This window comes from Rattus rattus, chromosome 6, assembly GCF_011064425.1.
Source record: "Rattus rattus isolate New Zealand chromosome 6, Rrattus_CSIRO_v1, whole genome shotgun sequence".
Taxonomy (NCBI): Eukaryota; Metazoa; Chordata; class Mammalia; order Rodentia; family Muridae; genus Rattus; species Rattus rattus.
In genome coordinates, this window is record NC_046159.1 from 63293855 (window position 1) to 63321762 (window position 27908).

The 27908-nt window shown below is 48.5% G+C and overlaps 1 protein-coding gene across 1 annotated transcript; it reads left to right on the forward strand.

Moving 5' to 3' along the window:
- Sema4f (ssemaphorin 4F) lies at positions 1 to 27785 on the forward strand. The gene is made up of 14 exons (XM_032906301.1): positions 1 to 267; positions 2527 to 2678; positions 3622 to 3681; positions 3889 to 3987; positions 8052 to 8145; positions 19941 to 20060; positions 20155 to 20306; positions 20934 to 21112; positions 21301 to 21448; positions 21557 to 21779; positions 21897 to 22006; positions 22113 to 22273; positions 25291 to 25349; positions 25604 to 27785. Exons 1-14 carry the CDS (start codon positions 108 to 110, stop codon positions 26215 to 26217), a joined length of 2331 nt encoding a protein of 776 aa, XP_032762192.1. The 5' UTR covers positions 1 to 107; the 3' UTR covers positions 26218 to 27785.
- The last annotated feature ends 123 nt before the right edge of the window (positions 27786 to 27908 follow it).

A 27908-nucleotide genomic window follows, 5' to 3' on the forward strand; every position in this document is an offset into this window, starting at 1 on the left:
AGGCCGAGCTCGGCCGAGGGGACCCGAGAGGGGCCGAGGCCCGCGCAGTAGCGGTACTAAGTAGAGGCTGCTGGACGCGCCCCACCCGGCACCAGGCGGAGCCAGAGATGCTTGCCAGGGCCGAGCGGCCCCGCCCGGGACCCCGGCCGCCTCCGGTCTTTCCCTTCCCGCCGCCGCTGTCGCTGCTGCTGCTGCTGGCGATACTGAGCGCCCCGGTGTGCGGCCGCGTCCCCCGCTCAGTGCCCAGAACCTCGCTGCCCATCTCCGGTAAGATGCAGGGACCCTTTTCCTCGGCCCTTTGCATGGTGCCCTGTCCTTGCCAGCAGGTGCCCACACCCACCTGCCCTGCTAACCTCAGTGGCAATATCTAGGGCCCCTTTGCACGGTGCACACCCCTCTGGGACCAAGGCTGAGAGCTCTACCCTGTGCCTTTCCATCTCATCTCATCCCACCCCACCCCACTCCATCCCACCTATCCCATCCCCAACATGGCCTCACACTTCAGCTCCCAAGACACAACCAGGGTGCTCCCGGAGCCTCCCGTTTTCAGCAGGGTGCAGCCCTCCACCCTGCAGACCTGGATACTGAGGCCCAGGGATAGCCTGGGGTTTGCCCAAGGTTGTCAATTTCAGTCCGTTATTCCTCTGTTGCCCACACATACACCTGCACCTATCATTCATTTCCAAGCCCATGAATTCCCTTTTTTCTCTCTCTTTCATTTTAATGGGTCATCAAGACCCACCTTGATCCCTAGCCCAGAACTTCCTTCTTTTCAGCTTCATTTCCCCGTCATCCTTTCAAATGCCCTCCCACCGCCATTCAGACCTGTATCCCTCCAGCCCACTAACCATACGGCTGACATCTATCCTTCCCATCCTCCACTATCAACTCACTTTAACTTTAATTTCCGGAATGGTCGCTGCTCCCTTTGCCGGTTCCCTACTTTGAGTGCTAGTAAACACTTAAATGAGCCCATTCGGAGTTCTTCACACAAAACAAAGGAGGGGGCTGGAGGGATGGCTCAGTTGTTAAGAGCACTTGGTTCCTTTTCCAGGAGATCTGAGTTCTGTTCCCAGCACCCATGTCGGTGGCTTACAACCACCTGCAATTCCAGCTCTGAGGGAATAGGATTTTATGGTTACTTGCACGCGAACACACACACACACACACACACACACACACACACACACACACACACTAATTTAAAAGAAAGCTAAAAAATATATATTAAAAAAACAGGCTAGGGCTTAGGTTCTTTATGAAGACATGCAACGAGTCAGGGGTTCTATAATGCATAAATGGCGCTCACAGTTTGAATGCTCTCTGCTGACGTGGACGTGGGTGTGGCATGGGGCTTTTTTTCTTCTCAGTGGGTACAGATGAAGCCACAATTCACAACTGGGTCACAGTGACTTAAAGCCTATGCTTAGGCCAAATGACATCTACAGATGCTATGGGGCCAGGAGGCAAAGCTGAGACCAGCGCCTCTGGAGTTTCAGTTTGTGCTGTACCCATACCCTGTAGAGAGTTACAGATGCCAGTGTTTGCTGATACCCAGGGATCCAGAGAGGCCTAGATGGCAAGGCGAAGCAGAGTAGGTAACTCATGGTTTGGATCACCAGAACCAGAGAGTCGGCAAAGGTGAATTCACACAGAGTTGTTTTGTCAGTTTTAAATAGTTAAATGTTTTAGGTGCTGATAATGAGTTTAGTCTGAATCTAGGCGGAATGCGTGCTAAGGAAGGAGGGAAGGAAGGAAGGAAGGAAGGAAGGAAGGAAGGACAGACGTGAGTGTCTGTGAGATGGTGGCATGTCCACTTGTTACCTCACATAATTCTCCCAGCATCCTACGGGGAGGCGGGGTGGGGGTGGGGCTCTCAGAGTGCACTCAGCTGGTATGGGGAAGAGTAGGGTTTAAATGCAGGCTGGTCTATTTCAGAGACACATATCCATCCATCCACTATAGCTTTGGGTTTAATAGGGTAAGGGGAAGTCAAGAGTGTAGGGTGAGAGAAGAAGTGGACTCCACATGTGTTAGTAAAATAGTGTAGCTGTGATGGTGCACACTTTTAATCCCAGCTGTCAGGAAGCTGAGCTTTTTGAGTTCAAGACCAGCTTGGGCTATATAATGTCAGTTTATCATCATGAACAACAACAACAACAACAACAACAATAGGCACATTGGAAAGTACTCATATCTCCATAGGCCTTTTAAAGTTTTGCCTCAGATTGCTGTGAGCAGACGTGACAGATTTAATACTTGTTCAATTGCTTTTTATGGTGTTCTTTCTATAGCAAAAGCATGCCTGACTGGGTCGTGCGCTAACTAACTATTCTGGTCTCCTTAGTTATCTTTCACTGGGGACAGGAGGGTGGTTGGTTTGTGGAGGTTCTGTTCCACCACCCCTCCCTTTTGGCTACCAAATAAATAGTCCTTGAAAGACAACAAAAATCATGCCCTTTGGGGACCCAGTGTTTCTGACAGGATGGCTGATGTCACACTCTCCTCCTCTTCTCTTCCTGCCAGAGGCTGACTCCTATCTCACCCGGTTTGCAGCGTCTCATACGTACAATTACTCTGCTCTCCTTGTGGATCCTGCCTCCCACACACTTTACGTCGGTGCACGGGACAGCATCTTCGCTTTAACCCTCCCCTTCTCTGGGGAAAGACCCCGAAGGGTGAGAGATGACGGTGGGGGTGACCCAGAGCCCAAGCCTGTAGCATGCGTTTAAATCCATCATCTTGAGGGCTGCAGGTGGGAGACTTTCGTAATAACTAGAGATGTAATGGAGCAGGGTTTTCTGCGAGTGACTGTGGTGGGTGTCGGTAAGACCATCACTGTATGGAATAAAGGATGGGGCAGGGATACCTCTTAAGGGTGTAAGGCCCTTGTCTGCCAGTAAGGGAGGGATGATGGGAGGGGGCTTTCCTACCTGTGGCAGCTATGAGTCGGAGACATGGTGATGGGAATGGCTCTGAGGGAGGCAAAAAGATGGGGGAAGGGTTCTGTGGCACTTTTCAAAGGCAGTGGGAAGTGATTTTTCTAGAGAGAGAGAGAGAGAGAGAGAGAGAGAGAGAGAGAGAGAGAGAGAGAGAGAGAGACTGTTTGCAAACTGATTTCACAATGTATTAGTAAGACAGTGCACAGAAATGTAAATTTGTCCTGATGGAAACTCGGAACAGCATTGCCAGTCATAAAATGATAACTTCTGATGTATTCTATTTCCTTAAATGTGGTTTGGGGTTGGGTGTTCCCTCAGTAGGTGACGTGCTTGCTTAGCACGGACAAATCCCCGCATTTGCTCTCCAGCACCACATAAAATCTGGTGTGATCCCAGAACTGAGAAAGTGGAGACAAGATGATCAGAAGTTCATCCTCGGCCCTGTAGTCTGAGGACAGCCTGGGCTGCCTGAGACCCTGTCTCAAAAATAAAAATGTGGTTTTGATCTCACAGTTGATTTTGTTACTCATTGGCCGGTAGGGGACTTCCAGGTGGAAAGGAAGCACAGAGTGAGGAATCTTAGAAGTTTCCAGATTGTTGAAGTTTGCAGGACTTTTCCCTTGGTCTTAGTATACGTCGGGGAGGGAACCTGGGGAAATGAGTTCCTCTTCTTTCTCAGATCGACTGGACGGTACCTGAGACTCACAGACAGAACTGCAGGAAGAAAGGCAAGAAAGAGGTAGGTAAACTCCCACACCCTGTCTCCGTGTCTGTGGAGACCTTGGCCCAGTCCTCCGCAGTGCTCCTATCCTGAAGAGTCCAGGCATAGACTCTAGCACCATCGCCTGTATGGCCCCATAACCACAGCTGCCTCTAATATCTATACCCAACCCTGCCCTTCCTCATGCCCACTGCTTCTGATTCCAACCATCTCTAACCCCCCCAGGACGAATGTCACAATTTTATCCAGATTCTCGCCATTGTCAATGCCTCTCACCTCCTCACGTGCGGCACCTTCGCTTTTGATCCGAAGTGCGGGGTTATTGTGAGTGACAGGGGCAGAGGGGGAGGGAGAGGGAGAGGGAGAGGGAGCCGACAGCAGTGTGAGTTCCTGGGGGGTGGGAGGGTGGGAAAGGATTTTGGGGGAGTGACCATGTTGGGCATGGTTAAGGCAACTACTTTGTAGAGTAAGTATTGGGATAAAGGATGCTTTCATAGGGTGGAGTCTTTGTCTGCCTTGGGGAGGGCAGTTGGGGCGGGGAAGGGAGATTGTAGAGGGTAGAGTATGCTAAGAGTAACAAGATGAAACAAGACAGTGAGTGGGGTTAGGGTTGCTGGTTGGCCTGGGAACCGGACAAATCCAAACGATACTTCAGAAGCCAGACACACATGTTTCTTTGTTCAGGAGGTGTTTGTCCTCAGCAGCTGGAGCCTGTTTCTTCCCTAGCACAGCTCAGGCTCTCTTCTCCCGTGGCGTGCCTCAGCATTCCTGCCATCCTCTGCCAACCCCGTTCTCGGCAGGGTGTGACTCTCATGACTTCTGATGTCACCACCCTGTTATGTGGTACCAGCTGGCTCTGTGCTCTGAATCTCTGGGGGTGAGCCACCCTGTCAACCCCATTTTCTTCTAGATCTTGTTTGCTGGTGAAAGCTTGTGGGATTTCCCACCCTCAAACCCAGGCGTTCTTGGCATGAATATAGTCCTAATGATGTCTCTCATCTAGTCACCACTACGTGTTTGGGACTCTGACCTTTCTCTGTTAAGTTGTGCAGTGGTCACCGCCGGTCTTCTGACAGCAGATTTGTGACTGCGTGCTGGGCTGAGTCAGAAAGGCTACATGCCCTTTGCACACAGCAGTGTCCACCATGTTTCTTTCTTGGCTTTGGTCCTGAACTGCAGATATCGACTAGCCTGTTGTGCAGTCTGCAGTAATAGAGTGATCCTCTGGGCCTAGATAGTAGACATCCCCAAACCCTCTGTTCTACAGCGTCCTCCTGTCTAGTTTGGGATGGGTCCAGGCAGCCCCCGTGGCTTTCCTCAGGTTTAGTTGGGCTAGTTCCATTCTTTCCACACACTCTTCACTATCTTTCTGAATGGTATTTGGAAATCTCTGAATCTCGTCAACCTATACTGACGGTTTAGTTGTTTATAGTTACCACCAGGTCCACAGGGTAGCAGGACTATTTTTCCCAGTCTACTCAGACATACTATGACCATCCCAACTCATCTTCTTGGACTTTCCTTTCATCCTTAGATCTCTGAGTTGGGACCCTAGTGGGTCCTAGCTGAAGTACCAAGACGGAATATATTCTGGGAATGCCTGTGGTGGTTGGTGTGTCTTGGGACCCTATCTATTCTTGAGAGATTTCGGTAGTGAAGAGTGAACCCAGGCTTCTGTATCTTACCAGTTCATCACACCAGTTCAGCGTTTTCTCTGAAGCCTTCTCTATCTAACAGACTCGTGAACCAGGGGCCTGTTCTCCAGAGGGAGAAGATTAGCTCTAATAGCCTGCCAAGATCCATCCTGAGCCTGCTCTGTAGACTCTTTGAACAGCCTCTTCTGCTTCTACTCTCTTATTCTGTCTGACTGTGTCCCTGCTTTCCATCAGTGCTGGAGCTCCCTGAGGTTGAGGCTGTGGATAACTGTTCCCTGACATCTTTGATCTAGACACAACTCACTCATTGATGACTGTGGAGAAATGAAGGTCCTTATGAAACCCTGGAGCTAACAGTTTTAGCAAGAGTGCTGTCTTTCAGTGCCAGCTTCCATCACACATTGGAAGAAAAATATTTTAACATGACTCAATGAGGGAACTCCAGCCATTGATAGAGAAAAAGACCAGGCTTCAATAATGACCACCAGAAAAGTAATGGCCACTCACTATTGAAGGCTTGGGTACTTTATATTCACGATTAGGTTTAATTTTATCACCACTTCATGGTATTCAGGAATGATTTATTTCTATTTCATATGCAAGAAAACTGATTTTTAGAGAAATTAGATACTATGGCTAAGATCATGTAGCTAGAAGAGACAGAGCCAATATTTGAACCTGGGTTGGTCTAGATATGTTCTATAACCCTGTCTGGGTGGCTGGCCTGCAGCCCAAGGGAATTCATTTGACTTTAATCTCTTGTGTCATTTGACATGATTCATTCATCTTGGAGAATCCATTTTTGCCGTTGTTTTCCTATCTGGGAGAGGTCCTTTATTTTCCTTGGGCGAGGCCAAAGGGCCAACTCCAGCTTCAGTGCTCAGGAGAGCCTTCCGACCCATCCCAGATTTCAGCTTTAGAGACTTGCTTTCACCATAGCTGATAGAGAGACTATCTAATGACGGGTGTAATGAAAATCTCCACATACAGACAGAGAAAACCAGTGAGGCCATCTTGCATTTTCACACCCCAGTTCAAGGTCATTTTAATAACCAGAACCTTTTTCATAATCAGAGGATAATCAGAACCTATTTGTTAATGGGTGTCTCACTTTCTCAAAGGTTAGAAGGTTAGATGATACATGGTTATGCCACTGGGGAAAACTGAGAGGGAACTAGTTTTGACATATGGAGTTTTAAGAGTCTGGTAGGTAAATATTGTGAGAAAACCCAGCATTCAATGGAATATGGACTTGGGTTTGGAGGACATGGACTCATTGGAGGGCATCAGTCTCAGAGAGTTGGGCCAACGGTTTAATAGAAAGACTGGAAATATAAGAATGAATGGGATGTTTAAATGATATGTTAGAAAGACTATAGATTTATCCCAAGGATAAACATGGTGGAGCTAGCAAAAGAAGGAGTTAGAGAAACAATTATGAAATAGGAGGAAGGACCCCAGGAAGCTAGAGTTTCAAGAGCCAAGGAATAGGGTATTTCAAAGAAATGGATTGAAAGTGCCAAATGCTACATGGAGATTGAAGTGGATAGGGATCAGGAAAAGGCCCATCTCTTTGGTCTTTGGTGAAATGGAAGGGAAGAGTTTTAGGCACAGGAATGGGAAAGCAGTTTGGCTTCCGGAATAATGAGAAATAGTAGAAAATAAGTAGTTTGGGTTAGAGTTTGTACTCCAGGGGCAGTGGTGGGCCGTGTCTGTGCGCGCGTGCGTGCGTGCTCGCTCGTGATCTGGAAGGTTGATGAGGCAAGTATGGCAGTAAGTTAGGGGTGGAGCTCTTCAGCACAGGGCAAGGAGTAGCTCAGGTAGGAGGGAAGAAGTACAGCCACGGTAAGTGCTAACTGAACCTCAAGGTTGCCTGAGCACAAAACCACCACCCTTCTCTTCAGGCAAGGATGCTCTCTCTGTCACACGCATGGAGTGCCGTGCTTCTTTGGAGGGCTTTCATTCTGAAATGCTCTTTTGATCCAATCTCTTCCTTTGGAGAAGCCGTCAGATTACCTGTCATCTGTCACCTCCCACCCTCTGGAGAAGAAGATACTTATCTCTCAAGCCCTTAGATCATGATCTAAGGCTTAGGTCCTTCTTCACTGACTTCAGGTTCCTTCTCTGCTTGGATGTGGACCCTGGCTCTTTGCTCTATCCTCAGGTGGGAACTGAGGGAGAAGGATACTCTGTTCTCTTCAAGCCCTTGGGCTTCAGCCGATCCCCCATGGACTCACTGTTTTGTTTGCCCTTCCTCAGAGCTCCAGCCCTCAAAAGGCTGTCTGCTCCCTTCCAAAGGCTGTCTGCTCCCTTCCAAAGGCTGTCTGCTCCCTTCCAAAGGCTGTCTGCTTCCTTCCAAAGGCTGTCTGCTTCCTTCCAAAGGCTGTCTGCTTTCTTCCATCTCCTTGGCTTAGCGCATCTTCTAGGCAGTTACAGACTCCAGAATTTCAGAGGAAAGGTCTATGCCCAGCTTCATGGTATTTTCTAGGGATAGTCCAGGTATGCCTTCATGAGGAACTGTGGGGGACAGGTCGGGGGAAAGAGGAATAAGGCAGAGGAAGAACGAGGGGGTGGAGGAGGCAGGAGTAAGGTGACTGTATACGGGAATGGGAGTGGGGTGAACGGGATACGGATGGAGATGGGCTTTTCCTTCATTTGATCTTATGTTTAACCTCACTGTGACCCTTCTCCATGAACCCTAAACCACCTGCCCCCTCCCCTTCTGGTCTGTAGGATGTGTCCAGTTTCCAGCAGGTTGAAAGACTTGAGAGCGGCCGGGGGAAATGTCCTTTTGAGCCAGCTCAACGGTCAGCAGCTGTAATGGCTGGTGAGTGGGGAGAGCCAAGAGTCGCTGATTCTTGCTCTAACGACCTCCTGCCCCACCCCTGCTGCTCGAGTTTCTGTGTCTCTTCTTCCCTTGGGATGTCTACTGCACTCATGTCTCCTTCCAGCCTTTCCTGATGTCCCTGAGTGAGTGTGACTGCCAATGTGTCTCCATAGGATGGTATTTTTTTCCCCCGGCTCCTCTGTGGAGAATGTGGCCTCTGTACCTCTAGTGTGATGGCTGCTTCTGTGGACTCTCTTTGCTTCTCTTACAGCATCCACTCCTGTTTGCAAGAGGGACTGGCTGCAGCCTATAGTGTCATACACTTAGAGAGAGCATTTTAAAAAGACAGTGTAGAGTAGCACAGTCCAAATGATCTTCGTGTGGTAACTGAGATGGTGGAGAGCTTCGTCTGATTAGGTAGCAACTTGCTTTGCTACCTTGGCCATTAAGCCCTTGAAATGTGATGACTGCAATGAGGGAATGAGGGAATTTTAAATTAAGTTGAATTTAATTTAGTGAAAGTGGCCCCATGTTTCTCGTAGCTGTCACTTAATTCACTATTTGGAAAACCACTGTCAGTGTTTTAGGATATTCCTTTCTAGCCTTTAAGATGTGTTCACACACACACATACACTGAGGCACACTTTGTTGGCCCTTTCTTAGTTCTTCAGGGGAATGGCTGTTTTTCAGTTTATTGCATTACCTCCTTTGAAGGCACCACCTGCAGTTGCTCAGGGTGGACCCCGCCCAGACGTCTCTTGGAGAATGACGAATTTTATTGGCATAAGGAACAGATTGTTTTTGTACTACATAAGTCATATTTTAGGGGAGGGCACCTCACGCAGACTCTCCAAATCCAGAGAAAAGCCAGCTGTTTCCCCCTGACAATGCAGAAGAGGCAGGAGCAGAATAGAAGTCTTATGTGTGCATTGTAACACTTAAAAGTATTTAACTTCTGACATAAATAAACATTTGAACTTTGTCATGTAACTTTATAGAACTTTCTATATGATCTCCAGATACTTTTTTGTTGTTACCTTGACACAAAGTCACGCTCAGGCTAGCCTCAAACTCTCTATGTAGCCAAAGATAAGCCTGAATTCCTGATCCTCCTGCCTCTACTTTCGAAGGCTGGAATGATGGGCCTGCATCTGCCTTATGCAGTGCTGGTTATGAAACCCCGGCTTTGTGTGTGCAAGGTGAGCTGTCTGCCGCTGAGCTTCATCCAAAGCTCGAAAGATACTTTGTGAGACATTTTAAAAAATTCCATTAGATCTGCCTGCCTGCCTGCCTGTCTGTCCTTCCGTCCTTCTGTCCGTCTGTCTGCCTGCCCGCCTGCCTACCCACCTATTCATTTTTGGTGCTTTGAGACAGGATCTTACTATGTAGCTCTGGCTATCCTCGAACTCACTCTGTAGACCAGGCTGGGCTTGAACTCACAGATATCTGCCTGCCTTTCTCTGCCTTCCATGTGCTGGGATTAAAGGCAGGCAGAGAAGACAATTTTAAAAGGCATTGTGCTCTTCATCTTCTGAGCGTACTCTAAGTTAATTAAATAGCTCCAAATTGTTCTTATTTTATGTTTCCTTCAAGGTTTTTAGTATTGTCCATATTGTCACACTGAACCTGCATGCGTATGGCCCTAGTTCTCAGTTTCAGTCATCTTCTCGGATTCCTAGGAGTGGATTGCCGCGCTGAAGGGTGTGATATTTCATGGCTCATTATCGAAACTAATGTGTCTTTAGCTGGGGTGTGCCAATTCGCACACTAAGCCACTGGCGTACGAGAGTATTTTGTTTTCTCACATTAAATTTGCCATTAATATATTTGTTTAAGAAAATCTGTGGGTTGGGGATTTGGCTCAGTGGTAGAGCCCTTGCCTAGGAAGTGCAAGGTCCTGGGTTCAATCCCCAGCCCCGAAAAAAAAGAAAGAAAAAAAAAAAAAAAAGAAAGAAAATCTGTGCTGATCTGAGGCTAAGGGTGGCACTTTGATTTAATGTGTGTCTTTGGATGTTAGTGAAGTTGCACTTTTTCCCACGTTGTAGTGCTTAGTTTTGTTTCTTCTTGGGTAAATTCTCAGTTCAGATAGGGTGTTAGTATTCCAAGCCACACAACTTTTCCTCTATGGGTGTGTGTGTGTGTGTGTGTGTGTGTGTGTGTGTGTGTGTGTGTGTTTTTTGTTTTTTTTTTTTAAAGATTTATTTATTATATATAAGTAAACTGTGGCTGTCTTCAGACACACCAGAAGAGGGCATCAGATCTCTTTACAGATGGCTGTGAGCCACCATGTGGTTGCTGGGAATTGAACTCAGGACATGTGGAAGAGCAGTCGGTGCTCGTAACCACTGAGCCATCTTTCTATTCCCCTCTTTGTTTTATTTTATGTGTGTGAATGCTTTGTCTACACGCATGTCAGTTCAACACATATATGCCTGGTACCTTTCAGAGGTCAGAAGAAGCATCAGATCCCTTGGAACTGGAGTTATGGATGGCTATGGGCTATGTGTGTGCTTAGAGCTGTACCTGGGTCTTTTTTTTTTTTCAGAGCTGGGGACCGAACCCAGGGCCTTGCGCTTGCTAGGCAAGCGCTCTACCACTGAGCTAAATCCCCAACCCCGTACCTGGGTCTTCTTAAAGAATAGCAAGTGGTCTTAACCACTGAACCGTCTTTCCAGCCCTGATTTATTTAGTTATTTATTTTTAGGTTTTGGTTTGGTTTTTGAGACAGGCCCTCTCTCTGTAGTCCTGATTGTCCTGGAATTTAACATGTAGACCGGGCTGGCCTTAGGCTCCATCTCCCTCTGCCTCCCTAGACTGTGACTAAAGGTTTGTATCTCCACACTGGCTTTTGGTTTATACTTTTTTACAGTTCAGCCTTTCTTTTAAAGAGCAGGTAGCCATTTTTACCTTTAAAAAATTCTCTCTGATGTGGTTCTTTGAATATTTGAATTTATTTTAATGAATGGTGTGAGCGGGGCTCAGAGCCTGTCTTTCCTGCTAGCTAATTCAGTACTTGTTCCCATGGACCAAGCTGTTTCTCCTTTCTTCCCTGACACTTGTTGCGAGGGTTATTATAAAATACTTTTTTCCTATATTTTTGGATACATTATACAACTTTTAATTACTTCTTTAATTTTTTTTTTTTTTTTTTTTGGTTTCACTGTATTTCTCTGGCTGTCCTGAAATTCACTTTGTAGACCAGACTGGCTTTAAACTCACCTACCTCTGATTTAAGTACTTAGATTAAAGGTGTGCACCACGACACCCATTTTATTAATTTACTTTCTAGACAGTGTCTCACCATGAAACTTGAACTCACAGAAATACATCTGCTCTGCTTCCAGAATGTTGAGATTGAAGGCATGCACTGCCACGTCCGTCCGGCTTGGATAATATTTTGTACAAACCAAAAATTGACACTTAGACTACAAAAGGGAATTTTTTCCTTATATATGACTTTATTTTTAACTCACCCTTCAGTCAGACACTTGCTGACTTACAGCAAGCAGAACACTGAGTAACTACAGTCTTCAGCCACCATGACATTCTTATCCACTGCTGGACCTGAGGAGACCGGGTTTGTATAAGCTCAGGTTTGAATAAAACACCTTGGCCATATTTTTCTTGGCTTTTTATCAACAGTGTTGGCAACTCTGATTTGGTCGCCGGCGTCATTAAGAAGGATTTCTGAGTTGTAGCTGTTGTAAACACTGCTACATTTTGCAGAATTGCATATCAACACAAATGACTTCCTAGCTGTGGGATTGTGAGGTCATTATTAGCATGTTTTTTTTTCCTAAGCAATACTCTTTTCTTTTTTTTTTTTTTTTTTTTTTTTTTTTTTCCGGAGCTGGGAACCGAACCCAGGGCCTTGTGCTTGCTAGGCAAGCACTCTACCACTGAGCTAAATCCCCAACCCCCAGCAATACTCTTTAAGGATTGTGAGTCTCTGGATGACTTGTCTGCTCTGTGAGGAAGAAAATTTATATTAAGACATAGTTTGGGTTGGGAATTTAGCTCAGTGGTAGAGCGCTTGCCTAGCAAACGCAAGGCCCTGGGTTCGGTCCCCAGCTCCGAAAAAAAGAAAAAAAAAAAAGACATAGTTTAAGGAAAGATGCTTTAAGTTTATTTTATTGGTTACATTTATTATTATTCAATTGAAAAATCTCCTCCAGTGTCCAATTTGACTTGTAGTTTTTCCTTTCCTTTTTTTTTTTCTTCTCTCTTTCTTTCTTACTTCTTTTTTAAGATGTGGCCTCACCATGGTCATGTTCATTAGATTTGAACTTGTAGAAATCTGCCTGCCTCTGCCTCCTGAGTGCTGAGATTAAAGATGTACACCTCCCCTGCCCTGATTTGTATTTCGAATGGCATTTTTCCTGGTGGGGTCAAACAGCTTTCCTCGTGTTTACTGGTACATCTATTTCTTTTGGGGTAAACCTAATAATCTAGGGTTTATTGTTGTTGTTACTGGCTTTTTAGACAGGTCTTTCTGTCGCCCAGGCTGGCTTTGACCCTCCGCTAATAGTCTTACCTCAGCCTCTGAGTGCTGGGATGGCAGACATAGGCATCCGTGTCTAGCCGTAAGTACAATTTTGAAGTATGACATTTATCTGTACTGTAGTCAGATAAAATTAGCAAAATCATCTCAGTATCTTTATTTGTGATATTTATACTCGGGAAAATGTGAATATTTTGGCAATCGATTCTTATTAGCCTAAAATCATGGTGGGTCCTTGGCAGTCTCCTTGTCTTCTGTTTGCTCCTTGAAGGTTGGCTTCCACCCAAAAGCCTCTTCTCATCCACGCAGCTATAATCTTAACCAGCCCCGTGGCGTCTTTCTCTGCCACATTCTGGTGGCTCCTGGCTCTTTACCTGCCTCCCAGACCTAACCTGGATGGAGAACACACATCCAGCTGCTTTTCAGACAGTTGTACTTGAATCTCAAAACCTTTGTGCCCCAACCAAAGCTCACCGTCTTCCTCCGAGTGCTGCAGACCTGCTGCTCGCCCAGACTCTCTGGGTTCAGAGTACTGTTCATACCCAGGCTCCACACTGGAGCCAGCGGCCTGTTGTCTTTGTCTTCCTACCACACCTTAGAGTAAATCAGGTTTTTGTGATGATGGGCTGAAGCTTCTGTCGTTTCTTTTATTGGAACCCTTCCAGTACCTTTTCCTCTGGATTCCAGAACTGTTCCATCTGGTGGCAGTGTTGCTGCCAAGGTGCCCTGCAAGTGTTCAGGTGTGCAGCCGCTGCCAACATCTTAAGTCAAACCCCACCTCTGCAATCCACATCTGACGTGCAAGTCTACGCTGAAGCACGACAGTCATAGCATCCTGTGTGGCCAATAGAGAGCAATGAGGGGGCAAACACGTTACCTCTCATGACTCGCTAATAGATTGATAAAAAAAAAAAAAATAACCTGCTGATCGAATCCTTCGCTAAGGAAGTGGGAAACAGGGTAGGATCGAAGCAGAAAGACTGTGAGAGGGGGTTGGGGATTTAGCTCAGTGTTAGAGTGCTTTGCCTGGGAAGCGCAAGGCCCTGGGTTCGGTCCCCAGCTCCAAAAAAAAGAACCAAAAAAAAAAAAAAAAAAAAAAAAAAAAAAAAGAAAGACTGTGAGAGCAGCTGGGTGTGGCAGCATGTGCCTGTAACCCTGGCACCGGGGAGGAGGAGCTGGGAGACCAGGAGTTCAAAGCCATTCTCAGCTAGATAGCGAATTCTAAGCCAGATTGGGCTTCATGAGACCTTGTCAAAGAAAGGAACAGGAAGGAAGGTAGGAAGGAAGGAAGGGAGGAAGGAAGGAAGGAAGGAAGGAAGGAAGGAAGGAAGGAAGGAGCGAGCCTGATCATAAGAAAGAAAACCTAGAGGGGCTGGAGAGATGGCTCAGTGGTTAAGAGCACTGACTGCTCTTCCAGAGGTCCTGAGTTCAATTCCCAGCAACCACATGGTGGCTCACAACCACCTGTAGAGGGTCCGATGCCCTCTTTTGGTGTCTGAAGACAGTGACAGTGGACTCACATACATAAAATAAATAAATCTCAAAGAAAGAAAACTAGAGCATATTAATGCTCTTCTTTTTAAAGCCAGACAATCCCAATTGTTAATTTTCTTTAAAATTGAGCACTTTGAGAGACTGAGGCAGGAAGATCTGGAGTTCAAGGCTGTCCTAGGCTACAAAGTGAGATTATTGGGTTTTGTTGTGGATATTGTTCTATCGTTAAAATTCTTTTAGGTTTATTTTATTTTACGTGTGCGAGTGCTTGGCCTGCATGTATGTCTGTGTACCATGTGCACGCTCGGTGCTCACAGAGGCCAGAAGATGGCACTGAGTCTCCTGAACCTGGAACCAAGGATGTTTGTGAGCTACCATTGTGGGCTCTGGAAATCAAACCAGGTCTTTTGCAAGTGCTCTTAACCACCGAGCCATCTCTCCAGCTCCTCAAATGGAAAACTGAGACTCCAGCAGTGTAATGTGTATTTTTTTTTTTTTTTTTTTTGCTGCATGCACAACAAGTCTGTTAATTTTTGGGTGGCTAACATTTCTGGGACCTGTGACCACATGTCATCTGAGCGAGAAGGGGTCAGTTTCACAGACGGTTCTGGTTTTTCATCTTTTATGGCTTTCAATCTCTATTTTAAATTTTTTTCTATTTCTATTTGAATAAGTCAGTTATGCATGGTGTGGTGTATGCATGCATGTGCTTGGCAGGCATGTGAGTGTGGAGGTATCAGAGGATGTCAGATGTCCTGTTCTGTCACCCTCCACCTTTGTTCCCTCGAGTCATGGTCTCTCACTGAACCTGGAGCTAAAGCAGTAGTCAGCAAGCTCCAGCGATCTTACTGTTGGCCCCACACAGTGCTGGGACTACTGGTTTACATGTGATCAATGCATGGCTTTTATATGGGTGCTGGGGGTCTGAGCTCAGCAAGTGCTCTTTCCCATAGAGTGGGATATATTTCCTGTGTATGTATATATTTAAATACTTTATAAAATTTTTTAGTAATTTTTTTTCTAACTAGTGTATTCACTGATCTATGTTACATTATGGTCATCATCACCACACTGTGATCATCACGCTGGTCATCTCATCGCTCTCTTTTGCAGGTTCATCACATTGTGGTCATCACACTGTGGTCATCACCACACTGTGATCATTCACACTGTGATCATCTCATTGCTCTCTTTTGCAGGTTTATCACATTGTGGTCATCACCACACTGTGGTCACCACACTGTGGTCATCTCATCACTCTCTTTTGCAGGGTTTTAGTTTTTCTTGTTGTTTGTTTTGGTACTGAGGCTGGACCCCAGAGTTTGTACAAAAGCTTTACTGACAAGTTCCTCCCCGGCCCTCAGGCTCTTTTGTTTTTGGATTTTTGTTGTTGTTTTTTGTTTTGTTTTGTTTTTGCTTTTCGAGACAGGGTCTCACTACGTGATTATGACTGTTCTGGATCTCACTATACAGACCAGGCTGGCCTCCAGATCTGCCTGCTTCTGCCTCCCAAGTGCTGAGATTAAAGGCTTGCACCAGTATGCCCTGCCCTCAGCCTCTAGAGGCGGAGTCTCGCTGTGTAGCTTAGGCTAACCTGGGGTACCTAATACTCCTACTTCAGCTTCCTACTTCGGTGTTGGGATTTTCTGGCATGCACCACTGAGCCAGATGTGTATTGGAATGTTTACCGATTGATCCGTCCAGCAATAATTGGCCAAACAATTACACACTTAGGAATATTTTACCATATGAAGGTTTCAGTTCTGTCATATTGGAATTGAGAATGTCTGGGAGACTCTAGAATGTGTCTTGGTCTTATGTCCTCCTATGGACATGGTCTTCATGTCTGTGCAGTTGATGTCCCTTCTATAAGCGTTTGAGAGCATGGTGAGCCCCTGGTTCTCCCTGAGCACTTGGACACTTGCTACTTCCAACCCAAGGTGTCTGTCCCTTCTTCTGTCCCCTAGTGTCAGTGACCCTTTTCTAGTTCACCCTGAGGGACAGTTCTCTTCTGCCATTGCAGGCTCCAGGGTTACTAGCTCTTCAAGGTACCAATCCCTTGGAGCAATGTGGGACCCTTTGCTCCAGTGCTATCTAGGCCTCTGCGTGGTTATCTGTGATCCCTCTCCAGTAGTTATTTCCCCCCTGTATTCCTAAAGACATGTTCCCTAAATGTGCATAACTGTCTGATTCCCATGACTTCCATTCTCAGGACAGCCAGGCGCAGCTTCTTAGGGCCTATGGAGTTTTGGTTTTAGAGCTTTCTGTGAGTGGTGTTCTTCCCAGCCATTTCCTTTCCCCTTTTCAGACAGGGTTTCTCTGTGTAACCCTGGCTGGAACTCACTCTATAGACCAGGCTGGCCTCAAACTCTGAGATGTACCTGTCTCTGCCTCCCGAGTGCTGGGATTAAAGGCATGGGCCACCACTGCCTAGGTTTTAGGGATGGTTTTTCAATCCGGTTTTCAATATCAATTCTTTCTCATCTACCACCTGGCAAGTACAGAGTTGGCGCATGTGGGGTTCCATTTGTTGCTGGGACCTATGATTAATATTTAGTTTTCTTTACTAAGCTCTTCTGGAAGGGATTGGCATGTCATTTGACAGCTGCCCCTCCTCTGCTAGCAGCAAGACAAGCATATGTCTCTGAAGTTTCACAGGCACTGTAACCGATGGCACTGAATGCCTACCATGTGGCAGGCCCTCCCTAGGGTTCTGTACTTGTCACCGAGCATCTGCAATGATTCTGAGTGGAAGGTGGCTTTTTCTCCCTGTTCTGCACTTGAAGAACCTGGAGTTTAGGAAAGTGAGTTTGCCCACAATTGTTCTGTCTAGTGAGTAGCCTCAGAGTTCAAACCCAAGTCTTCCGATGCCAAAACCCTGTCCCCAATCTCAAGCAGAAGAATCATCTCTCCTTCCCGCCCACACCCTGCCAAGAGGTTTTCCATCTACCGCCCACACCCTGCCAAGAGGTTTTCCATCTACACGTCTCCCAGGCCTCCTGGCTGTTTTTCACTCTGCACTGAGTGTTGTTTCAAGGCTGGGTGTCTGGCCGCTGCTAACAACACAGCCTTTATGGAGCATCTGTTACCCCCAACATGTCTCCGCTTCCTTCTGTGTGACCCTGGTCTCTCCTGCTTCCCCTGGCCAGCACAGGCTCCTCCAAGCCCTTGCTTCTCCTGGCTCTCTGGTCTGACCTCTCGGTGCCCGAGGAATGCTCTCCTTCAGATGGTGGTGCTCCCCGGAGCAGCCTAGTCTATTTGTGTTTCTGATCAGTACCTTCGCGTTGTTCCTATTGGGACCTAAAGAGGATGTGTAGGGATGCGGAGGTGCTGGCTCTGGCTGCGTTTTCTGGACCCTTCCTAATTGCCTTCCTGAGTTTCCCATGTGTTCTGAAAGCCCCTTTGCCTTAGCATGTCCAGGAGCGAATGTCCTCCTCTCCGGCTGCTTCTCCACGGGCCTTCCTCTGTTGCTTCCTGTCCTGGTTCCTCGTGCGTGACAAACCATAGATGATGGCTTAGTCTATTCTCTCCTCTCCTATTTCAGTTTGTGCTCAAGTTCACACTAACACACTCTCTCAGAGAGAGTTCACACCCTCCTAGCCTCTCCCTTTTCTTCTTAGCCTCGCCCGGGTCTTCCATGCTCCTTGAGCTGTGTCCTTCATTGCTGTTATTCCTCCTCTGCCTCCTCTTTTTCTCTCTTTTCTTCTCCCCTTCACCCTTTTGCATTTCCTCTTCCTCCTCCTCTTTTCTTTAGAAAATATAAAAATCCCTTTGTTGTAATGAGTTCACAAATCAAAACACCACCCAGTGAATTTAATGATGGGGTGGCTCCTCCTCTTCTTCATTTTCATTGTGTGTGTGTGTGTGTGTGTGTGTTGCCTGCTTGTGTGGCTGGGTACCACATGCCTGCAGTACCCAAGGAGGCCAGAAGAAGGTTGGTCGAGGATGGCTATGAGCCTCCATGGAGATGCTGGGAACCAAACTCAGGTCCTCTGTAAGAGCGGCCAGTGCCCTTCATGGTTGAGCCATCTTTGTTGTTGTGCTGTTTTGTTCTCGAGACAGGGTTCCTCTGCATAGCCCTGGCTGTCCTAGAACTTGCTCTCTAGACCAGGCTGACCTTGAACTCACAGAGATCTGTTTGCCTCTGGTCCAGAGCGCTGTGATGAAAGGCATGTGCTATACCATACCCGGTCCTTGTTTGTTGATACCATCTTGTTTTTGAGTTCAGGCTTGACTTCAACTTCTGATCTTCCCACCTCGGCCTCCCTCCTGCTGGGATTACAAATTCACCCCTCCATGCCTAGCCATTATCATCACCATCACCACCACCTTGATCATGCTCTTCTAACCCAGGGCTTTGGGCCTAATAGGTCAATACTCTACCATTAAGCTCTACCTCCAGCCTGCATGGCTTTCTGGAAAAAAAAAAAAGTTGATTGTGTTACACACTCCCCATTTAGAAATAAATCTCTGCTGTTCCCTTCCCTGTGAGACAAAGACTTCATTTCCTGGCATGGAAGGAGGGCACATCTCCATGCCTCTAGCCTTGCCTCTGCTCATTTGCTCCGTGCAGAAATGTCTGCCCCTGTGGGTGTCAGCCACCATGGTCCTTCTGCCTGAGTATGGCTCCTCTGGTCACTGCCTCCCTGTCCGTCTCCCTGACGCCCTCTAACTGGCAAACGGTTTATTCTTCGGAGACTCTGTGGGCTGGGAATTCGCTCAGGTGGTGGGACACTTGCCTGGCATCTTCAGGGTCCCAGCTTCAATTCCTGGTACTTCCCTGCCACCCCTCAAAAGATGCCCCAACCCCAAGTAGATAGTGCAGGATCATCGTCTGTGCCTGTCTCCCTCTCCCAGTTCAGGACTCTTGGTCTCTGAACTTATGCTTGTCCTCTCACCCCAGAAGGGCGTCTGTGGGGTCGTCAATGCGCTCAGCACAGTGCTTTGTGCACAGCAGCTGATGGAGTCCTGCCACTTTGCTTTTTCCAGAATACCTGTGCTGCTTGAGACCCCCCAGGTGCCCATGGCTTTCTATGACCCGCAGCCATCTTCTTTCTCCTTGTGTCTGAGCCCTTGCCCACGTTATTCATGGTGACAGAGCTGTCCCTCTGGTCTGTCCCAAAGTGCCTATGATTTATCTCTTACCCCAACTCTTCCTAGAGTGCTCGAAGCTGTGTCAGTGCAGGGGGAGGGCCCCACCCCTCTTTTACCCTCTCTTTCTATGAAGCTTCCTCTCATCAAACTGGGCTGGTGTTTCCCAAAGTGAGGCTTGAACCACTTGTATCAGAGTGACTCCTGCTTGTTTGAAATGCAAGGTGTTGGGACCTGCCCCCGTTTTACCCAGTTAGAGTTGCTGGGCCTGAGGCCCTTCACTACATCAAGGTTCCAAGCAATCCCAGTGCGCGCTTTGGCTGTGAGTTGTTCCAGGGTCCTGTACCCAGCAATGTTCAGAAAGAACACAGGTTCTCTGCTCCATAGTGGAAACCTTGAGGAAGATTAGGGGTTTGCTGCGAAGCAAATGGCACCTCCTGGGGAGTCTCAGGACAGTTAGCTGTCGCCAGGTCACTGCAGTGATACCCGGTGTCCGATAGAGGAGCCTTTATGCTCCTGTCATGCCTCGGTCCTTTTGCCAGTTCTCCCTACTCCAGCACTTCCTGTAAGTCAGGTGTCCCCTGTGATGACATTTGGTGCATGCCCCTTCTGTGTGCTGCTACTCTGCTTCCTCCCGTGCTCTGCCTGTGACTGCTCCTGCTCCCCGGGTGTATCTCTGACTGCTCTTCTCCTTCCTGTCGCCCTGCAGGGGGCGTCCTCTACACCGCCACTGTGAAGAACTTCCTGGGGACTGAGCCCATCATCTCCCGAGCTGTGGGTCGAGCTGAGGACTGGATTCGAACAGAGACCTTGTCGTCCTGGCTTAATGGTGGGAAGAGGGACAGGGTCACCTGGGACACAGGCCAGGTGGAGGCTGGGTAGCCCCAGGCCATCTGAAGATCTGAGGTCATTGGTTTCTTCAGCTCCAGCCTTTGTCGCAGCTATGGTCCTGAGCCCAGCTGAGTGGGGGGATGAAGATGGAGACGATGAAATCTTTTTTTTCTTCACGGAGACCTCCCGAGTGTTGGACTCCTATGAGCGCATCAAGGTCCCAAGAGTGGCCCGAGTGTGTGCGGTGAGATCTCTGTCCTGGCTGGCTATCATCTCCCGGTGTTTGGTCTTCCATCTCTGCCTCCCTGGGTCTCTTGTGCTTCTCTCCTTTGTCCTGTTTGTTCTCTACCTCGGCTTCTCTCATGGGAGCCTGAGGAATGTGAGGGAGAAGCCTCTGATGGCCCTGGTGGCTCTGGCTCTCCCCTACACTTAGCCTTGCGACACACTGTCTATAGGAAGTTGGACTATAAGTTCCTTATAGTTCAAGGAAGCATGTAATGATGAACCCAGGTTCCAGTCCTGCCCCACCACCTCCTGCCTCCGTGACCTCTGGTTTGTTCTTTGGCACCTTTGAAACATAGATGTACAGGTTATATAGTAATCGAGGACAGGCTGTGTTTTAAGGACTAAGTGAGGTCACAGTTCTTTGTCATGATTTACATTGTCACTGTCCTTGTTATCACAACCCTATCCATCTCTGTGCCCTGTTACCCCCAGTCTCTCACACAGTATGTCTGTCTGTTCTTCTATATGTCTGTCTTCCTATCTGTCCATGTGTGCTATGAGGTCAGGGAGGACACAAGAGGGTCTACACACGTTTCGTCTAGTATTGGTCTTCTAAAGAGCGTTTCCCATGTTCTTGTCACCTCAGGGGGATCTTGGGGGCAGGAAGACCCTTCAGCAGAGATGGACGACGTTTCTGAAGGCTGACCTGCTGTGCCCAGGGCCCGAGCATGGCCGGGCCTCCGGGGTTCTGCAGGATATGACAGAGCTTCGGCCTCAGCCTGGAGCGGGAACCCCCATCTTTTATGGCATCTTTTCGTCCCAGTGGTGAGGGGGTCCTGGTGCGGGTGACAGGGCGACAGGGTGGGAGATCCGTGGCGTTGGTGTGGTCAATGCAGGTGGACTCTCTTTCCCTCAGCTGCATGGCTCCCGTGTGTTTCCCGGGGATCAGCTCATTTGATAAGGGATGAGTTGCTGTCACCCAGATACCTGGCTCCAATCTGTGACTCCTCCAGGGAAGGAGCTGCCATCTCTGCTGTGTGTGCCTTCCGACCCCAAGACATCCGGGCAGTGCTGAACGGTCCCTTTAGAGAGCTAAAACATGACTGCAACAGGGGACTGCCTGTCATGGACAACGAGGTGCCCCAGCCCAGACCTGGAGAGGTGAGGGGGTGGGGCAGGTCCTCATCTCGGGCTTGATTTCTTTTTCACCATCGCAAACATCCCTGACACTTCCTGAGAAATGCGGTCACCCAGACCTGTCTCCTTTAGTGCATCGCCAACAACATGAAGCTCCAGCAGTTTGGATCCTCGCTCTCCCTGCCAGACCGCGTGCTCACCTTTATCAGAGACCACCCTCTCATGGACAGGCCCGTGTTTCCGGCTGATGGCCGCCCCCTGCTGGTCACTACAGATACAGCCTATCTTAGAGTCGTGGCCCACAGGGTGACCAGCCTCTCAGGGAAAGAATATGACGTGCTCTACCTGGGGACAGGTATATTTAAGCATCAGCAAGTCGCCCATATAGTGCATATCGTCACCACAGAGAGGTGCCCTGTGACATCCAGGCACAGTGCCAGTTAAGCCATTTTCTTGCCCTTTACCTTCCTAGAGGATGGACACCTCCACCGGGCTGTGCGCATCGGAGCTCAGCTCAGTGTCCTGGAGGATCTGGCCTTGTTCCCAGAACCACAGCCGGTTGAGAGCATGAAATTGTACCACGTGAGTTGTGTGTTCGGAAACCTGCTGGGGAGAATCGAGCCTGTGGCCAGTTAATGATCTGGTCTGGAAGATGTAGCACGTTTTCTCTCCCGCTCCATTGCTACAGGATTGGCTCCTGGTGGGCTCCCATACTGAGGTGACACAAGTGAACACCAGCAACTGTGGCCGTCTCCAGAGCTGCTCGGAGTGTATCCTGGCCCAGGACCCCGTGTGCGCCTGGAGCTTCCGGCTTGATGCTTGTGTGGCCCACGCCGGCGAGCACCGCGGGTGAGTGGGGCTGCTTTGCTTTGGTCTTTTGCCTGCCCTCCTGGACTCCGCCCCTCCCATATGCCTGTCTCATCTGCTAATGCCATTCTGTCTGTGTGTGGCTTCTTGTTTAGAGCCTGCATCACTTGCCTGCCCGTCTGTCAGCCCATATTAGCTCATCTGTCTGTCCGTCTGGTGCTGTCTAATTAATGCTAGACCTGCCCCGATAGTGTGACTGAGTCCATCATGTCAGCCAGTGACGGACAGGCAGTGGGACTGACATCATCTCGAGGAGGCGTTTCCCAGTCTCTGTCTTAGCAGAGCACCCACGTCGGCCTTCCTCTCCGCACTGGAAATCCTGTCCTTTGGCCTTCTGTGTATCCTCCTCTCACTCTACCACTGGCTGTCTCCTCAGGGTTTACGTCTAGATTCCTTCTCTTCACTCTCTGCTCAGGTGACTTCATTCCTGTGATACACACACGTATCTCCAGCAGAGCTGCAGAATACCCTTGTAACTCTATACGTCACACTCCCCTGCAGGGCTTCACAAGCAACCCGGACACAGCCAGTCTAAGCATGCACTATGGTTTCCTTTCTCCCTCACACGCGCATCTCAGTGAAAGGAGCCACTCCAGGTGCTCACACCAGACATTGCACACATTGTACCTCAAAGGACAGTGAATCATTGCTCCACTGGCTTCCCAGCCAGCATCGTGTGTGTGTGTGTGTGTGTGTGTGTGTGTGTGTGTGTGTGTGTGTGTGTGTGTGAGAGAGAGAGAGAGAGAGAGAGAGAGAGAGAGAGAGAGAGAGAGAGATACATTTAGGATGTGTATCTATGTGTGTGTTTGTGTATGATATGTGTGTATGTGTGATGTATATTTATGTAAGGCATGTGGATATGTATACACAAGGACTGGCAAGCATATGTCACTGCCGCAGCAGTGTGTGTGTCAGAGGACAGAGGACGACCCAGGATGCTAGTCTTCTTCCATTTTGAGACAAGGTCTGTCTGTGGTTCACTCTTGTGTATTCAAGCTAGCGGCCTGCAGTCCTCATCAGTCAGTAGGGCTGCACAGGGACTTCTGGGATACCTGTCCTACTGTGGCCAACTTTGATGTGGGTTCTGGGGAACCAAACTCACTTAAGTTTGTACAGCAGGCACTGTATCCACTGAGCCATCCCCCAACCCAGTCATTTCTCACTGCAGGGGATGGGGGGCGGTTCTAATTGACCTACTCTTGCCCATTCTGGGCTCCTGCCATCCATTTGCCTCTCAGAGGTGACCTTGAAAATACACCACATAGAAGCAAACCCCTGGCATCTCACTCACCCTGGGAAATTCAGAATGGCTCTTGATCACATAAGGACGCTCCTAAAAAGATCTTATTCTCGGAACTTTAAACATATTTGAAAGTATGATAAATGAGTAAATATGACTAAAACGATAAATTTGCATGTCTCCACCCCTTCCAGCACTGCTGCCTAGCCAACAGTGAGTTTTTAGCAACTCCAATGCCAGTTATTTTGAAGCAAATCTTAGCTATCTTATTTTATTCATAAATCTTTGAGTATCTGTAGCACACAAGGGCACTAAAAACAACAAAAGAGAAGGGTGCTGGAGAGATGGGTCAGCAGGTAAGAAAGAGCACTGGCTGCTCTTCTAGAAGACTTGGGTTCAATTCTCAGCACCTGCAGGATGGCTCACAGTTCCAGGGGCTGCAGTGCCCTCTTCTGGCTCCTGCGGGCATTGCATACATGTAGTGCACTGAAGTGGGAAAATGGTGCATGCTGCCTGAGGAATGACAGATTGTCACTCAATACAGAATGACACAATGTCCTCAACACACTCACACATGCACACACATACAGTCCACTTGCGTGCACACACAAACGCATACATACACAAAATAAATGATCATGTTACATAATGGGTAATACTGCTGTAGCCAGACCCAATTCTTTTTTTTTTTTTTTTCTTTTTTTTTTTTTTCGGGGCTGGGGACCGAACCCAAGGGCCTTGCACTTGCAAGGCAAGCGCTCTACCACTGAGCTAAATTCCCAACCCCGCCAGATGCAATTCTTAATTTCTTAGTGTTATCAAATATACAGTGAATGTTCCAGGTTCTTCATTTGCATAGACTTAAAACAACCTGTGTAAGTCAAGATTCAAATAATACCATCAATAGTAGGCTTATGTGTTTTATAAGTGCCTTTTAATTTAAAAAATATTGAGATAAGGTCTTAATCTGTAGCCCAGGCTGGCCCAGAACTCACTTTAATCTGTAGAACCTAGGCTGGCCTCAAATTCATAGAGATCTCTCCTGCCTCATCCTCCCCACACAGAGATTATAGGCTTCATAATTCGTGCCTGATTCAACCGAGGTCTGTGCGTGTAGGGAGGCACTCTCCCCTGAGCTAGTCTCAGCTGTTAACCTTTAATTTTAATTATCTCACTGGAATATTTTTGACCAGCTGTTTGTGAAATACTTTTTCATAGTATCTGGGATTTTCTATTTTGAAGCCACTGGCCTGGCCTCACACCCAGCCTTTTACCTGGGTGCTGAAGGTCTAAGCCAAGTCCTCACGCTTGCATGACAATCGTGCTTACCCAATGAGTCACCCCCTCGCCCCCAAGACCTCAGGTGTAAATAAGAGACACCCTGTAGCTATGGACAGTCAGTTTCACTTCACAGAGCTCTCGTCCTCTTAGGGTACACCCACCAAGCATCTTTCCACAGATTGTCTGCCAGGGATCTGTGTATATTTGACAGGGAAATGCATTGAGGAACATAAGGTGTACTAAGGAAAGATTTGGTGGAGGGAAGAATACTAACTCCAGGAGAGCACTGGGTTCTGGAGTGAGTACTGTGTTAGCTATGTACTATGATAACTTAGTACTGCGATAACCTAGTACTATGATAACTGAGTACTGTGGTACTGAGCGTACCATGGGGCTGAGTACCATGGTACGGTGAGAGTCTGAGGAGGGTGCAAGCATATTCGATCACTAGATTTACCAGATATTCTCTTCTTTGTAGGATGGTTCAAGATATAGAGTCAGCGGATGTCTCTTCTTTGTGTCCGAAAGAACCTGGAGGTCTGTATGGCCCAGAGAAATGTGGGTGAAATGTATAGAAAGGGACTAGAAAGTTGGATCTTTTTTTGACTTATTCAAAAAACTTGAACCCATGAAGACATGGGAGCCCAGGACCCAGGGCCTTTCAGTCCTTTGGAATCCCTTTGACACTGTCATATGACTCTATCTTATATCTGACATCTCCCCATATGCTGTCCCCGTCCTCTTCCTGCCTGCAGCCTCATGCCTTTTGTGTCTTTGCCTTCTCTTCACAGAACATCCGGTAGTGTTTGAAGTTCCGGTGGCTACTGTGGGCCACGTGGTCCTGCCATGTTCCCCCAGTTCTGCCTGGGCATCCTGTGTGTGGCACCAGCCCAGTGGAGTGACTGCGCTCACTCCCCGGAGGGATGGACTAGAGGTGGTGGTGACCCCAGGGGCCATGGGGGCTTATGCTTGCGAGTGTCAGGAGGGTGGAGCCGCCCGCGTGGTGGCTGCTTATAGCTTGGTGTGGGGCAGCCAGCGGGGACCCTCAAACCGGGCCCACACCGTTGTGGGGGCTGGATTGGTTGGCTTTCTCCTGGGTGTTCTTGCAGCATCCCTCACTCTCCTCCTGATTGGTCGCCGTCAGCAGCGTCGGCGACAGAGGGAGCTTCTAGCTAGAGACAAGGTGGGCTTAGATCTGGGGGCTCCACCTTCTGGGACCACAAGCTATAGCCAAGACCCTCCCTCTCCCTCGCCTGAAGATGAACGGCTGCCCCTGGCCCTGGGTAAGCGGGGCAGTGGTTTTGGTGGCTTCCCTCCACCCTTCCTGCTGGATTCTTGCCCAAGCCCAGCCCACATCCGGCTCTCTGGGGCGCCTCTAGCCACGTGTGATGAGACCTCCATCTAAAGCCGGGAAAATGACTGCCAGCCATGAGCAATCTCTGGAACTAGCGGCTACCAAGACATGATCATGGCTGCTCCTTTCTCTTGGAGTCTGTATGGTCACACATTAGTGTCTGTCCTCCGGACCTGGACCTGGCCTTTGCCCGATTCCTGATTCTCATGAGAGATCAACCCTGTAACCTTCTGCTATGGCCTCTTGTCTTGGGCCCATCAGCTTGTGGGGTGGAGTAAGGACATAGGCCCCGGAAAGGGAATCAGTGTGCAGGTAGTTGGGGCGGGTTGCCCTGCGTCCTTGTGGTGGCTGTATGATTTTCCAGTTTGCTGACTCTGGGGAGCGCATGATCCCCTGACTGCCTTGAGATCTCTCCCAACTCAGTGTCCCCTTGTTCTGGAAGAGTGTGTGTCTATACACTGGTGTGCCTAGAAGGCCTGTCCATGTGTGCATGGACGACAGGGCCGGTGCCTCGGTGCTTTTGGGGGGTCGGAGAGGAAGGTTGGAATGGGGGACAACTTAACCCTCGGTAGCCAGTGAGGGAAACCACATGCCCGTCCCCATCACCCCACAGCGCTTCTTTAACTTTGAGCAAAGTTCCCAAAGTGACCTTCTGGGTGGGAAGGGCAGCAGGACATGTGGCCCCGTCCTTCTCCTTGTCTTTCCCCTCTGGCTGCCACCACTGCCGTGCCACCGCTGCGCTTTCCCTGGCTGGAGTGGAGGCTGAGCCCTCTCTGTCCTTGGTTTCCATTTAAAATGAACTTCACAACATTCTAAAGATTGGGGGATGACAAATGACTTTTTTTCCCAGAAAAGTGTGTAGGAAATACAAGCAGGTTAAAGAAGATTTGCCTCAGTGACTTTCACCCTTGCCCTAAAGCAGGAGTCCCTCAGCTAGCATCTGTGGACTCCCTGAAATTGTATGCAAAGTGTCTGTCCGTGTGTGTGTGTGTGTGTGTGTGTGTGCGCGTGTGTGTGTGTGTGTGTGTGTGTGTGTGTGTTTGCGCGCATGTGTGCACGTGTGTTTGATGGCTTTCATCAGATTCTCAAGGCCTTAATGAGGTTAAAGGACCACGGCCCATAGTCACCACACTTGGGCCACATGGAGGAGGTGTTGCTCTCTGAGGCAGTTCCTCCCTGGCCTGCCTGAGGCCAGCCCCTGGACACATTGTTGCTGGAGACCCCACATCTCTTCAGAACTTGGAAGCTAGGCTCTACTCGTGCTTGAAGACACCACCATCTCCTTTCTTGCGTCGTTATCCTGTGTGCTCTGCCTCTGCTCAGTCCTGCTCTTGGCCTGTGAATGTGCCTCGCCGGTCCCTGGTGGGGGACCTCAAACCCCAGTGCTGATGCCGCCCTTTCCAGTGGAAGTTTCTGTTCTACTTTCCTTGACAGCAGCCTGTGAACTACTCACGAGTCCCCTCGGTTTGGAGTTCCCGGTGGCTTTGAGTAGGATCTTTGGTGTGGTGTCTAACCTAGCGGCATTGGTCGTTCATTGTAAAGTGGGGATATACCTACCTCAGGGTTGCTGCAAGGATCAAACGAGGAAACATATAAATAAAGCATTACCCACAGCAGTAGACTTGTCATTGTTACTGTTGCTTTGTTACACCTCCATAGCTGAACCACATGATCACCATGACAGGCAGTCACCGTGAGCCCCATGCAGCGGAACGTGGACACGGTTTCACGACATCTGGTCT

Excerpts from the sequence above, each read along its gene's own strand:
- Sema4f (XM_032906301.1), top strand. The coding sequence starts at position 108 with ATGCTTGCCAGGGCCGAGCGGCCCCGCCCGGGACCCCGGCCGCCTCCG. Across the intron at positions 2,679-3,621 it reads CTGGGGAAAGACCCCGAAGG|ATCGACTGGACGGTACCTGA; the intron begins GTGAGAGATGAC and ends CTTCTTTCTCAG. Across the intron at positions 21,113-21,300 it reads GGCATCTTTTCGTCCCAGTG|GGAAGGAGCTGCCATCTCTG; the intron begins GTGAGGGGGTCC and ends TGACTCCTCCAG.